At 37.7% G+C, this 12,692-nt stretch overlaps 1 protein-coding gene across 4 annotated transcripts in view; it reads left to right on the top strand.

The window, feature by feature from the left end:
* The window catches only part of USH1C (USH1 protein network component harmonin), a 47,470-nt gene that overhangs the window by 23,698 nt on the left and 11,080 nt on the right, over nucleotides 1-12,692 (top strand). Inside the window, exon 16 of one of the 4 annotated variants that reach the window (XM_059475081.1) lies at nucleotides 35-566. The exons of the other annotated variants lie outside the window; for them this stretch is intronic. Coding sequence (XP_059331064.1) covers nucleotides 35-76 — 42 coding nt within the window. The 3' untranslated portion in view covers nucleotides 77-566. Of the gene's footprint in view, nucleotides 1-34; nucleotides 567-12,692 lie in introns of those variants that run through there. 4 annotated transcript variants of the gene reach the window in all.

The following is a 12,692-nucleotide window of genomic DNA, read 5'->3' as shown; positions in this document are numbered from 1 at the left end:
TCTTGACATTCAGCTGACCATTTGGTTTTCCTAGGGCAATATGTGTGGTCCTTTAGTAAATGATGAAAGATTTTGACACTGCTGCTGTCATTGTGTCTAAAGATACCTTGATATGAGATCTTACAACCCTACAGAAACATGGATTATACTGAGTGCTCTGAATTAGCAGTGTTTCTTATATAAAGTTATGGTAACATATTCTTTTGTACGTTTTTACTTAGCAATATATTTTAAAATATTTATGCACTCGGCTTGAAATATTTTGTCCTGGGAAATGGAGCTTTTCATGTCTCTCCTCAAAAGCCATGTTCTGCCACAAGTTTGAATTAGTTTGAATACCTGGTGAACTTTGATAAGGCTTGCTGAAATTACTGCAAAGTAGGAGTGTGACCATAAAAATCCCAGCAATGCACAAGGCCTGTGTGGTTCTGTATGAAGATTACTTGTTGCATTTTCTTTGTTTGGCATAAAATGTGTATCATTAAAATAAGGGAAGCCTATGACTAAATGTTCTAGAACAATTTATCAGGAATTTAGCTAAGAGCTTGTCATGTAATATCAAACCACTGGTGTTGTACCTTCAAATAAATTTTAATCAGTTACACATATGAGCATTGATTGGTCTGATTATGAGCCTGTCCTTGGCTTTCCATCAAAAACCAACTTTTCCTTTACCTTTTGTAGCTTTTGGATGGTTTTATCGGTATGAAGGGAAATTTCCCACAATCCGTAAGGTACAGAGTTTGAAATGAGAATTTGTTTGCTGTGTGTGTTTGGATTGGAATTCCTTTTTTCTTCTCTGCTATTAGTAAGCATTCTTTGTTGTCAAATGCTCCTTCTTTTAATGTGTGCACGAATTAAGATGCCTTTGGGATGCATGTGTCTAGGACTTTGTCCTTTTGAGTCCTTCGGGCTCTGAGTTCTGCCATGTGCAGAGGGAATTGTATAACAATACTTTGCAGGTGTTTATTACAGGTGGGCAATGCATGTCTTCATGTTCTCCAAAAGTCCTCAATCAGTGTTTGTAAAAACAGTAGAGACAAAAATTATCCACTTATACCTTTGCAAATCTCGCTTTGGGAGGAGTGCTGAAGGCAAAAGGCTTTTAGGCATGCAGATTTGAGCAAAATCAAGTGAACAATCTTTAAGCTGATAGAATATTTCTGTATGGAATACTGCTGAAGTATTGCAATTTCAATTTATCAGAGTTTTAAGTAATATTTTGTACTTGCTGTTGCTTCCTTTTACTTTATTTCTTGAAATGTATATTAGCCCTATTTTAGGGGGATTGCTGTTGTGCTGTGTGTTTTAGTGGTGTTTTTTTGCCAATTAAGTGTGGTAAAATTGCCATGAAGGTTTTGTGTGTGTACCTGGCAAGAACTCAAGGTTTCAGAGGAGGTCAGGATTGTTTCTGATGGATGAAGTATTTGTGTCACTGTTTAGGACTTTTAATTTGACCTTCTGTGTGCCCAGGATATACCTGTTCCCCTTAAAAGAGATCAGGAGAAGATGGTGCATTCAAATAGCTTTTTGTACTGCTAGTGACTGTAAATCATCATGGATCTGTAACCTGTGTGAAAACCAGAGCAGTTGGGATTTTTATCTGAAAATTATGAACACATGCTGTGGAAACTCTTCACACAAAGAGGGTAATATTTGGGGTTGCTGCTGAAAACTATAGTTTAGGAGAATGCCTAACCACCTCTTTATACTAATGATCTTAATTCCTGTTGAACTTCACCACACTGTGTGCCCCGGAAGCTTGAAAACATTTAATTTTCATTTTGCTTTTGGCAGTGGTGAATTTCTATCCTACTCCCTATTGCTAATGATTTTTTTGTTTGTTTTAAAAACAATATTTTACTCTGTACTAAAAATGTCTATAATAGGAAGTAAACTGAATCCATGGGGAAAATTGTAGGAAAGGATGAATCATCCTGTTGCATCTGAATGCTGTGAGTGCAGCTAAGACACTCAGATATATGTTCATGTTCTAGAAGACTTTGGCTTGTGTACTGCTTAGTGGGCCTTTGAATTCAGTAGTTCTTCAAATGTTGATACCTAGCAAGTTGACCTGCCTGATGTTACATTTGGCACTGTCTGCTAGATGTATCTTTGAATTTTTAAGAGGATGATGTTGGCAGTTGTTTTTAAGGTAAAAACTAATTAACCCTGAACAAAATAGACCACAGAACTAGGTTTATGTTAAAACATTAGTGTGAAAAGCTAGTTTTTTTTTTAGTTAAGCTTTATTTCCGATGTTTTTGGGGTTTCTTTTCCCCTGTTCTCCTCCGTAAAACACCACCACCACATAACCATGAAGCAGCAGACCACATCCCACTGAACTCAGCAGTACAAAGTTCCAATTAATGGCTTGACTGGGGGATTTGGCTTCTGTAGCTGCCAGGGAAAATGTCTGTTCTCTAAGGCTTTGTTATCAATATTAACGTGCAAAAGGTGAAAGGAAGACAAATAATGCTATTTAATGTGAAGCAGTTTGTGGTGGTTTTAGGAATTCAAAGCAAGAAAAGTCAATAGCTGATGATGATGAGAAGAAAAAAATCAAACCTAAGCTCAGCCTTTCTGGCTGTGGCAGTAATTGTCTACAAGTGGCCACCTGCTCCTCTGTTTTAGTTTTCATAAATAGAACAAGAACATGGCATTTCCAAAATGAACTAAGTCCTACCTGTACAAATGTGAAAGGGCAGCAGAAATGTGACATCACAAAAGAAGAAATAAGGAGCAGTGTGAAGACAACATCAACAGAGGCTTCCAAAAGACTATGTAGCTTTTCCCTTTCTTTGTGTCCTACATCTAAAATTTTAGAGTCACTTTGTGCTGTATTATTTAACTCATCTGAGTAGATTTTACCCAGTGCTTGTAGGAGCTACATGGTCTTTGTGATGCAGTGTTCCTTCTTGGAAGCAACTCAGTTTCTGCACTGATCTAAACCTTTCCTTTACAATTCCTTATTTCAGTTTTATTAGGGGATGCAATGCTGATTTTAGGGCATGTGCATGAAGCTGTTGTATGCATGGACTATGCACATCTACCTATACATGAGCATCTGTCACCTGAAAGCAGTCGTTCATATATTTATATGTAAGTGCCAAAACAGAGAGTTGACAATTTAAGACACAACCAAAACTCTTTGAATATTCAAAGTTTTGTAGTGGGCCTGTGTGCCCTAAAGTTGTAACTTTGCAGAGGAACAAAAAAGTTGAATTCTCTGATCTCATCCAGCTTATGTTTGGGGGCACAAGCGCTCCAAAAATTTTGAATTTCTTGCAAATTGCTGGGTAAAGGAACTTTGGATTTTCTTTTAAAGAACCATCCCCATACTTGGGTAGACTGTAATTAAGTTTTGAAGGCAGACACTCATGTACCAAGATTGAAGTTTCTGGTGGTTTTAGCTGGTGTAAAAGTTTTTCTTACAAAACCTTCCCAGAAAGGGAAAGAACGAAAGAAGTCAAAAAGTGATAGCTTTTGTGAACAGAAGAAGAACAAAAAGGAAATGGAGTATGAGCAAAAACTTGCCAAAGAGAAGGAAGGAATGCTGGAAAGAGAAAAACAATTGAAAATAAGTCGTCTTGTGCAAGAGGTATGTTGTCACCTATCAAGTGCAAAGCTATATTGAAAGAAAATTAAATGGATTTTTAATGGAATTATTTTGGCAGGACACTTGTTTACTTATTTCAAGATAATGAAATTTTACAAACTGTCTTACTGCAAAGTTCTGTTGATGCATTTGCTTATTTCTAGTCAGCTTTTATCCAAATGAGGATACTTCTGCAGTTGTGTCCATGTGTAGTGATGAATTTACTGAAAAACAGAAAAATAGGAAATCCTTCTTAAAAGTATTATTTTTTTTAAACTTTTAGGTGAAATTTCATACTTTTGAAACATAGTTGTCTTATGACCATACCTGTAACCTTTTCTAATGCACCAATGTTATGGTCAAGGTATCTGAGACAGAGCGAGAAGACCTGGAAGAATCAGAAAAGGTTCAGCACTGGGTGGAAAGACTTTGTCAAACACGGTTAGAACAGATCTCCTCTGTGGAGAATGAGTCTCCTGAGGTAAAATTCTAGTATTTCCATATATTGCGTGGTCTCTAAATAACTGAAAGTTGTCTCCTAAAAGCAGCAGGTTTTACCTGTGAAAAAAATCTGTCTTTCTTTCCCCCTCAGCCCTTTCTAAGGGGGAAGGGGGGAATTCTGTAATTGATACTTAGAATTTATAGCATTTCTTTTCCTATATTTTATGAAAATTTAAACATCATTTTAATTAACTGATTGTATTTTGTCCTCTTTAACTCTATTATCACCACTAAACTGGCAGTTTTATTGTCTCATTAAATATTTGGGCTAGGTGGGACATGCTGCCCATCTAACAGAAGCAAGGTCCAACAAGCTAGATCCATCTATGTTCATTAGTATTATGTGAATATAAAAACATCGATAAAGAGCTCTTGGAAGCTTCCTTGTATTGTGTGAAATAAAGGAAAAGGATAAGAAAATTACAGAAAGATAGAAAACTCAGAAGGAATAGGGTTTGGGCTTGTACTTTAAATAGTCCCCTTTAATCAGGGGAACTGCAGAAAGTGGTTGTTCCTTAGACCCTGATGGTTCTCGACATGGGGTGAGGCTTTCCCACCATCCTGTTGCTCTGGCTGCCTTCCAAGGAAAGCCACTTCCAAGAGGAACACTGCAATCTACTGAGCTCTCATGGGATCCTCGAGAAACTGCAACCACAAAAGGGGCCTTGGGGAATGCTCTCGCATGATGTTCCTTCAGGTCAGCGTGGAGCAGCTCTGAAAAAAGCAGCTGATCTTTTGTTCCTCATGGCCTTAGGCTCAGATCCATGTGGTTTTTCAGTACAGGTCTTTAGTGGAATGATTATGCAGAGGTTTTCTCTCACTATCCCAACTTGGCAGCCTGTGTTCTGCTAGAACTTTGTCCTCCTTTGTAAAGTAAGAAGGAACATAACCAATTACAAACAGTGTTGTGTTTTCAGAGCTCAACCTGGATTTAAGACCAGCACTCTGTTGTGTTTTTTCCATCAATTTTTCCATTATGTTATATATGACTGCTCTACTATGATTTTTCTGCAAATCTGCCCAAGCAGTTAAAACACATAAAACACAAAACCTGAGTGCTCTTTAGCGGTAAATGCAGCTGAAAGATATTCAGGTGCTACAGGTTGAAACTGTTTCTTGGGAGCAATAGCGTTCAAGATCTCAACCTCTGCCTAGCAATTTTTCAGCACAAGAAGGTGAGCATGTTAGATAAGAAGAATGTGAAAAGTGTCACCCACTGAGGGACGTGTTGCCATATTAGAGTAAGATGAATGTGTCTGTCAGACAGCTTATCTATGTAAGGTTTCCTCAGCTGAGTCTACAAAATAGCACAATGAGTGAATTTTCTCAAATACTCCAGTTGCATCACTGATAAAAGAAATGTTAGCAACTGTAACAGCTTATTTAGATGCCTTCCTCACACACATCCTTATTTTTTTGGATGAGCTGCTCATTGCATTCTGAAGTTCTTTAGTACCCCAGTAGATCTGGTGTGGATTAACATAAATTATAAAATCTCAAGCCTCTTGTGGATTAACATAAATTACAAGATATCAAGCCCCTTGAGGTTCTGAATTTATTACCACACTAAATTTTTGTTTTGATAGCTGCTTAAGCTTAGTTTCCTTTCTTATACTAATGTGTGGTTATGTTTACACAACTTTAACCCCTTTCCCTTTTTTTAACAACATAGAATCTCAAGGCCTGTCTTTGATTATTTTCCTTCAAATAATCACCTTCGTGAGGAGCAGTTCTTGCTTTCTCCTCATAAGAGCCAGAGAGGCAAAAGTTGTGTTATCTTGCTTTGTCCTGTGATTTTTGCCTTCTGAAAACTTCGTGCCATTGGGGTTTTGTGGGGTTTCTTTTGTCAACCCCCTTACCCCAACAGATGCTGTCACACCACTCCTGGTATTTTTTCTTTTTAAACTGGAATCCCAAGGAGTGCTTTTGGAGAGGCTTTCAGAGAAAACGTTGGTGTATATTCTGTGTGGGAGAAGCAAAGCTTTCCTGTGGAGGAGCAGTTGGCCTGAGCGGTGTCCTAGGGCTGCCCATTCTTTGGAAGTTTTGAGGCAGGTTTCTGTTGTGTCACCTGTAGCTGGCGAGCGGCCGTCCCTCTCCCCCGGCCACCTCGATGCGGCGCTTTGCGGGGGGCCTGCAGCTGCACACCACAGACCTCGATGACATCAACTTAGACGAAGCTGACAAACCCAAACAGCGTGCGCCGCCACCGCCACCACCACCGCCGCCCCCCACTGTAACCCCAGCACCAGCAGCTCATCCACCTCCTGCCTCAAATGCCCCACGAGGCCCAGCCCTGTTGGTAACACCAGCTTCCCAGGTGACCTCGGGATCTGTTTGGATGCATGCGCCTTTATCATTCCCCTAAGTGCCTCCCTGATCCATCACCCTCTTTGTCCACTCGACATACCCTTCTGCCCCTTGCAATGTCAAAGGAGAGAATTGGGTGGTTTCTTCGTTTTGATCACTAGTGAATGCAGTCTAGAGGTAGATTCATTTTAATATTTTTTAAATGTAAATCAGGAGGAGTTTGCTCTCCTTCTTGCATACCTTGTAACCCTGCAGATGTACTAAGCAGAATGTATCAGTTTAAAAAAAAAAGATTGTTTAGACTTCAGTGATTAAAAACTTTAAAAAGCTATTGCAGGCAGCAGATTTAATTCATTGTTAAATTTGAGAAAAGTATCCCTGTAGTGGAAATTACTTGTAGAAGTTCTTTAAATGTGTCATCAAATTGCTTTGTTAGGTGAGAAGAGTGGACAAAGAAAATTGGCCTGAAGTCAGAAGGCCAGACTTTTAAAAGGTCAAAACTATGTGAAACAAAAAAGCAAGAGCTGGTAACCTGGTTTGACTTTCTGCACTTTGAGAAAACATTGACTTTCTCCTTATTGCAATCTGAGCTCAAAAGAGGATCAAATAAAAGAAATTATGTGCCAAATCTCACTTTAGGAAAGAAATGGCAGCTGATTCATCATAATTCCCTTTGCTAAGCACTGTAGTGAGAATCATGTAGTTGTTCTTTTGGCAAAAGCTGCTTACTTGTTTCAAGCAGCAGAAGAGGATCCCATATGGTCACTTCTTTCCTATACAGTTTTCTGCATGGGTTGACTGACTGCACTGTGGGGTTTTGGGGGTTTTGCATGTTTACTAAATAGTCTTTGTATTTGCATGGTTCTCCTTGGGTGGGGAAAGATATGCACATTTATCCCTTTTTGGTAGAAACTGGTAGATTCTTTCTGTGAATAATTGCCCTGATTTGACCCATGAATCTCTTGCAAACTTCTGTGGACCTCTGATAGCATTTGATCTATTTGGTTCATACATTTGAAGTGCCAAGAATGTGCTAGATCTACTGAAATGGAAATATCGTGTGTTCTTATGGATAGCAGATTTCCCAAGATATTTGCTAAATAAAAATGACGAGAAACGACACAAGTGTAAAAAATACTTGTGTTGAGACAAGAAATACACTCTTTTAAAGAGAACAGAGACTGTTCAGACAGAAGGAGTAATATAGGAACTGCCATACTTATCTGACCCCAAATCAATGTAATCTAATATCTGTTTCTGGTGGTTTGTCACTGCTAGCTGTGTTAGAGAAAATAAATTAATAATTAAGAAAAATATGTTGGGTAACAACAAATAACCTAGTCTTTGAAATTGATGTCAGTTTTCACTGAATATAATTACTGTATATGAGGAAATAACTAGGCTCTTAGTAAAATTAATTGAGCCAAAGCTGCTTTGTTTATAAATAGGTAATTCAGTATATCTGATGTCGTTTCAGAAATGGAAGAAAAAGCCAAAGCTTGACAATTTATTCTTGCTACCTTTTACAAAGTCAGTTTTTAACCCCACAGATAAGCAAAAGCAGTACATTTGTGTGGCTGTGGATTAAAGATCTTGTGTTTATGCCTGCTAAAGCCGAAAAATAAGACAACTGTAGTTGTCCCATAAATTCATTTCTCTAATATTACTCAAGCTGGTACATCTTCTCTATATTGCTCCATTTTTTGTTTTAATTCAGATAATTTGATTTCCAATTCAGCTTGAACAAAACCTGACAAAAGGAATAAAATCCTGTCAGAGACATTCTTGAGAACTAGCTATAAATATTATAAATAAGTATAAATTATCTGTTTCTGAAAAAAATTATTATTAGCTTTACACTTTATATGAACCCAGTACTAAGTGTGTTGCTGTTTAGGTTGTAAGAAACACCTCCCACGTTGGCAAAGCGTCCCCTGTGTCAAGCAACCCGCTGGTATGTCACGAGCTGTTTATCATGGCTGTGGTTTCATGAACTTCCCATGTAGTGCTGATGACAAGGAACTGCCAAAGGTTTCACTCTGCAGGGATAATTTATTTAAAATTCAGCACAGGGAATGATCTGTGTGGATATGTTGCTGTGCTGAAAGTACAAGTGATTGGAGTGACTTCTAATGGTCCAAGGATTTTGTATTTCAAGAGTTTAGCAAAATGAATATTTGCATGTTGTGAATGTCTGTATGTCACAGCACATGTGCTTTGTTCTTCCACCACGGCAAAAATTGCTAGGTTCAAACTACCTTTTAAATATAATGGGTGCTAAGATGCAAGTTTCATCTCAGAACCACCATTTGTTATCTCTTTGCACTGACTTTGCCTGATCAGAATGATCAGACATCCATTCTGCCCTCTAGAAAAATCTGTTGCTAAATAATGCAGCTCCAGGAAAAATCATCCAGTTCCAGTGCAACTTAACAAGTTGGTATCTGTGAATCTGTTGATTCTGATTCTTCTAAGTTCAGAATGTTTAATGTATTTTGCAGTGTAGAACATTAGTTGAGTGATAGCCACAGGGACTTTAAAATATCTGATTCAAACTTTTTAATAAGTTGTTTAAGAAAGAAAAGAATGAGGGAAACAAGCCCATGGGGGAAAAACATGCACACACGCACAAAAAATAACAAACAAAAAACCAAATCCATAAAGTGGCTTAACCCATTTGCTGGAAGCAGATGAATAATTTCAGAGGTTACAGCTTGTACCATAAGAATGATCTCTGGAATACATCACATTTCCTATGAGAAACATTGAGAAAAGTGTCCCAGGAGTTGCTGGGGCTAAGTCAGAAACTGAACCCACGGGACTCAGTTTTGAACTCTTTTCTTGAATAAAACTGTGCTTGCTGTCAGTGGGAGTTTTGGCTGAGTGAGAAGTGTAGGACTGGACTAGGACATGCTGAACGATGAGGTTTCTGGGTATCTCTACTTTGTGGAGTCAAGGGCAGGGAATTGACCAAACAAACCCTTGCTGTTAAATCAAGACCATTTAGCTTGAAATTCCTTATGGAAAGCTGTTTGCTGCAGCCCTGCTGAATTTCATCTTAAAAGATTTATTTAGCCATGGATTAGTTAAAATCTTTTTTTGGGTTCACTGTGTTCTTACACTCAACTTTAGCAGTTTTGGGTTTTTTCCCTCTAACTTCTCATTCAGTTTGTTGCCTTTATGGGAAAAATGCCAAAAGCAATGCGGATATTATGGAAAAATCTTTCTGGTGAAGCCAGAATTTAGGTAAAAAGCTACTACTCTAAAAGAGAAATTGTGTTTTGGTTTGTTGACTTTGTGAGCCTTAGTTAAAATAATTCTGTCAGCTCTGTTTTGGATTAGTGTCCTTAAATTCATTATGATAAACCATTTGAATTGAGGAGTCTTGGTGAAATGATGGATTTGCACAAATTAGTTTGTAAACTGTAATTTTCCTCAATTAACTCCATAGCAACTTGCTCCAAGTCCACCTACCCAGCGTCATCCAGGGGTACCAATAGTCTCTAAACCAGTTATGCTGCATCCTGACCCAAACTTCGTGGTCAGGCCAACAATCAAATCAGAGGCCCTGGTAAGCCTTTTATTATCCTTTTTCTGAGTGCTTCAGTACTGTGGGGGTTTGGTTTGGATATTGTTCTTTGAGATGTCCTCAAAGAATCAATCTTTGTCTCATTTCCTTATGAAACAAAGATTGATTTGTCTCATTTCCTCATTCCTAACTAAAATTCCTGTATATTTTCAAGCTGTCACTAATGGTAAGTACTAAACAGTAGTTTTCCATTTTTTTCCAAGGTGGAAAAGCCACTTTTAGTGACAATTTTTGTACAGAGGTGCATAATTCCAGAGCAGTGTAAAGCCCTAGAATTTGTACATATTACTTCTCATTTATTCAGATGCTGGGATTTATTTTTATAAATTCTGAATTCATCAGAAATGAAATAAAAATTAAGTCAATTGCCTTTTTCCTATGTAAACAGTCATGAACATACTTAAAGATATATGCCTTATGATATAATTTATCCTATATATAAATATAAAAATATATAATTTAAATGTATCTTTTAATTTCCAGAGGGAAAAAAGTGTGTCGCTATATTAGACTCTAATATCGTAGTCATGCAGTTACTGCAAAATTCAGTTGCTATCAGCTTCTTTTTCTTATTTCTTTTCCATTTCAAATGCAAGTGAAGGGGAAAGTCAGAAGCTAAACATTTTAGGACCAACCATGAAGCATCCTTGGGAACTGTAGTTTATGAGCAAAATGAGCCAAGGCTTACTGAGCAAAAAAAAAGGAGAAATATTTCTCAGACAGGTGATAACTCCCAGCTGACAGTCTTTGAAATTCACCTAAAATAGCTGGTGAACTAGTTGGTAGTGTTTATTCTTGAGGGTCATCATGACTTTAGCTATTTGTGTCAGAGTTCTGTGTTTGTTGCATGCATGTGTGGATACATGTATATATGTATTTGTAAGACAGAAAGTGACAGAAAACCCATCAAATTGTGTTGTATTTATTTAATTGAAAGCTATTTCTGGCAGTAAGTTATGTGCACAATATTCCTAGCTGTGTTTCATTAAAACATGATGGATTTCTTTGTCATTTTTCGCTTTAATAATTTAGATAGTCTTGTTTCCTTATTTTCCCCTGTTACACTTGGAAGAAATTTAAGTGATACTTAGTAACCACTTTTCACACAGCCAGAGTCATCGTGAAGCTTCTACATTATAAATTAATTGAATGGTAATTGGAAGCAGTTTTAATAAGTTGCTTAAGAGAAGGCAGGCACATGAGCTAAAAATAAATTCAGATCCCTCCAGTGGAGATGTTGCCTTCAGTATGAGCTCTCATTTTGGTTGTGTTCAGTAATTTAACATCTCTAAGCAATATTAAATCCCTTAGGAGAGGAATGAATAAAGTCATAATCTGCAGTTACTATTATCTAGCTTTTGAAAAAGTGTATATATGTGAACTAGTTTGCAAAATGGGTAATACCTTTATGTGTGATCCAACAGTCTTGGTACAAATTTTAAAAGGCCCTTTTTTTTACTGACTATATACAATTAGTTTAAGAAACTGGCAACAAGATCCACCTCCATGGGAAATGTCTTATGATTTGTTATGCATGCATGCACATTTTCCAAATCACAAGCCTGCTAAAATCTTTCAGATTCAATCATCTTCCTTCCCAAACTGCCTTATATTAGTTGGAAGATGAAAATTTCCGTGGGAGCAATATTCTGGTTGGGACTTTGAGAGAAAGATCAGTCTATAAATCGGTTTGGTGGACCTTATACCTCTTACTTCCATTGATGACTTACTGCAGTAAAGGGTATTTATTCATCCTCACTGCAAGGAAGTCCTAAGTGGCATGTGAAATAAACCAGCATGGATACTGAAGAGGAAGATTACTCCTATTAAAAAAAGAAAAGGCCACTGTATGACAAATCAAACAAGACAGTGCCTGCCTGTCTCCAGAAGTGTGTAAGAATCATAATTAGATTTCATGCAAAAGGGGAGTGGGGTTTGATTGGTTGCTATGTGTGGGTTTGTGCCTGTGTGTTGAAGTTCATTGTTCACATACAGGACCAGTTCCACTTCTCCTGGTAGAGGACAGTATCACCAAAGACAACATATAGGGGGATAGAATATAAGAACATAAAGATAGTGTAGAAAGTAATCTTACCCCTAAGGAGTTGCAGCTGGGCCAATTAGCAAAGATTAGGAACAGGCCTGACTTTACCAGGCCACAGCTGTAAGCAGTGAGAAGAAGAGTGCTATAAAAGAGTGGGGTGGGTGAGAGGGGAACTGGGGTCAGTGGCTGCTTTGTGAAGGAGAAAGAGTCAGTGCTGCCCACGAGAAAACACCAAGAAGTATGAAACTTTTGTGATAAGGAGAGAACAGTATGGAATTCCTGTGGTAAGATGACAACAACACCACCACACCATTTGCTCTCTGGTTTCTCATCTTCCTAGATTTTGCACACCTTATGGAACTCCAGCTTTTGTCTTAATTTGACATAATGCACACCACTTTTTCTGCCTGGTTTTTACCTGAATTTCACTTTCCTGAGTCACAAGCTCAAGAAAATTAGGTTGATGGATTTATTTGATTCAAGAAACTAATCCAGTTGGCCTATATTCAAGCTATTAACTAGTAAAGATGAAAAAGTCTGTATTTAAGAATAAAATAGGGATACAAGAATGGGTAAAATTCTCCTGTTACCTGGAAGGTAGTTGGGCCCGATAGTCTCTGTTGTGACTTAAGTAATCTTATTAATTAAATTCA

The sequence above is a fragment of the Ammospiza nelsoni genome, chromosome 6 (assembly GCF_027579445.1).
Source record: "Ammospiza nelsoni isolate bAmmNel1 chromosome 6, bAmmNel1.pri, whole genome shotgun sequence".
Classification (NCBI taxonomy): Eukaryota; Metazoa; Chordata; class Aves; order Passeriformes; family Passerellidae; genus Ammospiza; species Ammospiza nelsoni.
Note: the sequence above shows the minus strand (reverse complement) of the source record. Positions and strands in the feature narration are given on the sequence as shown.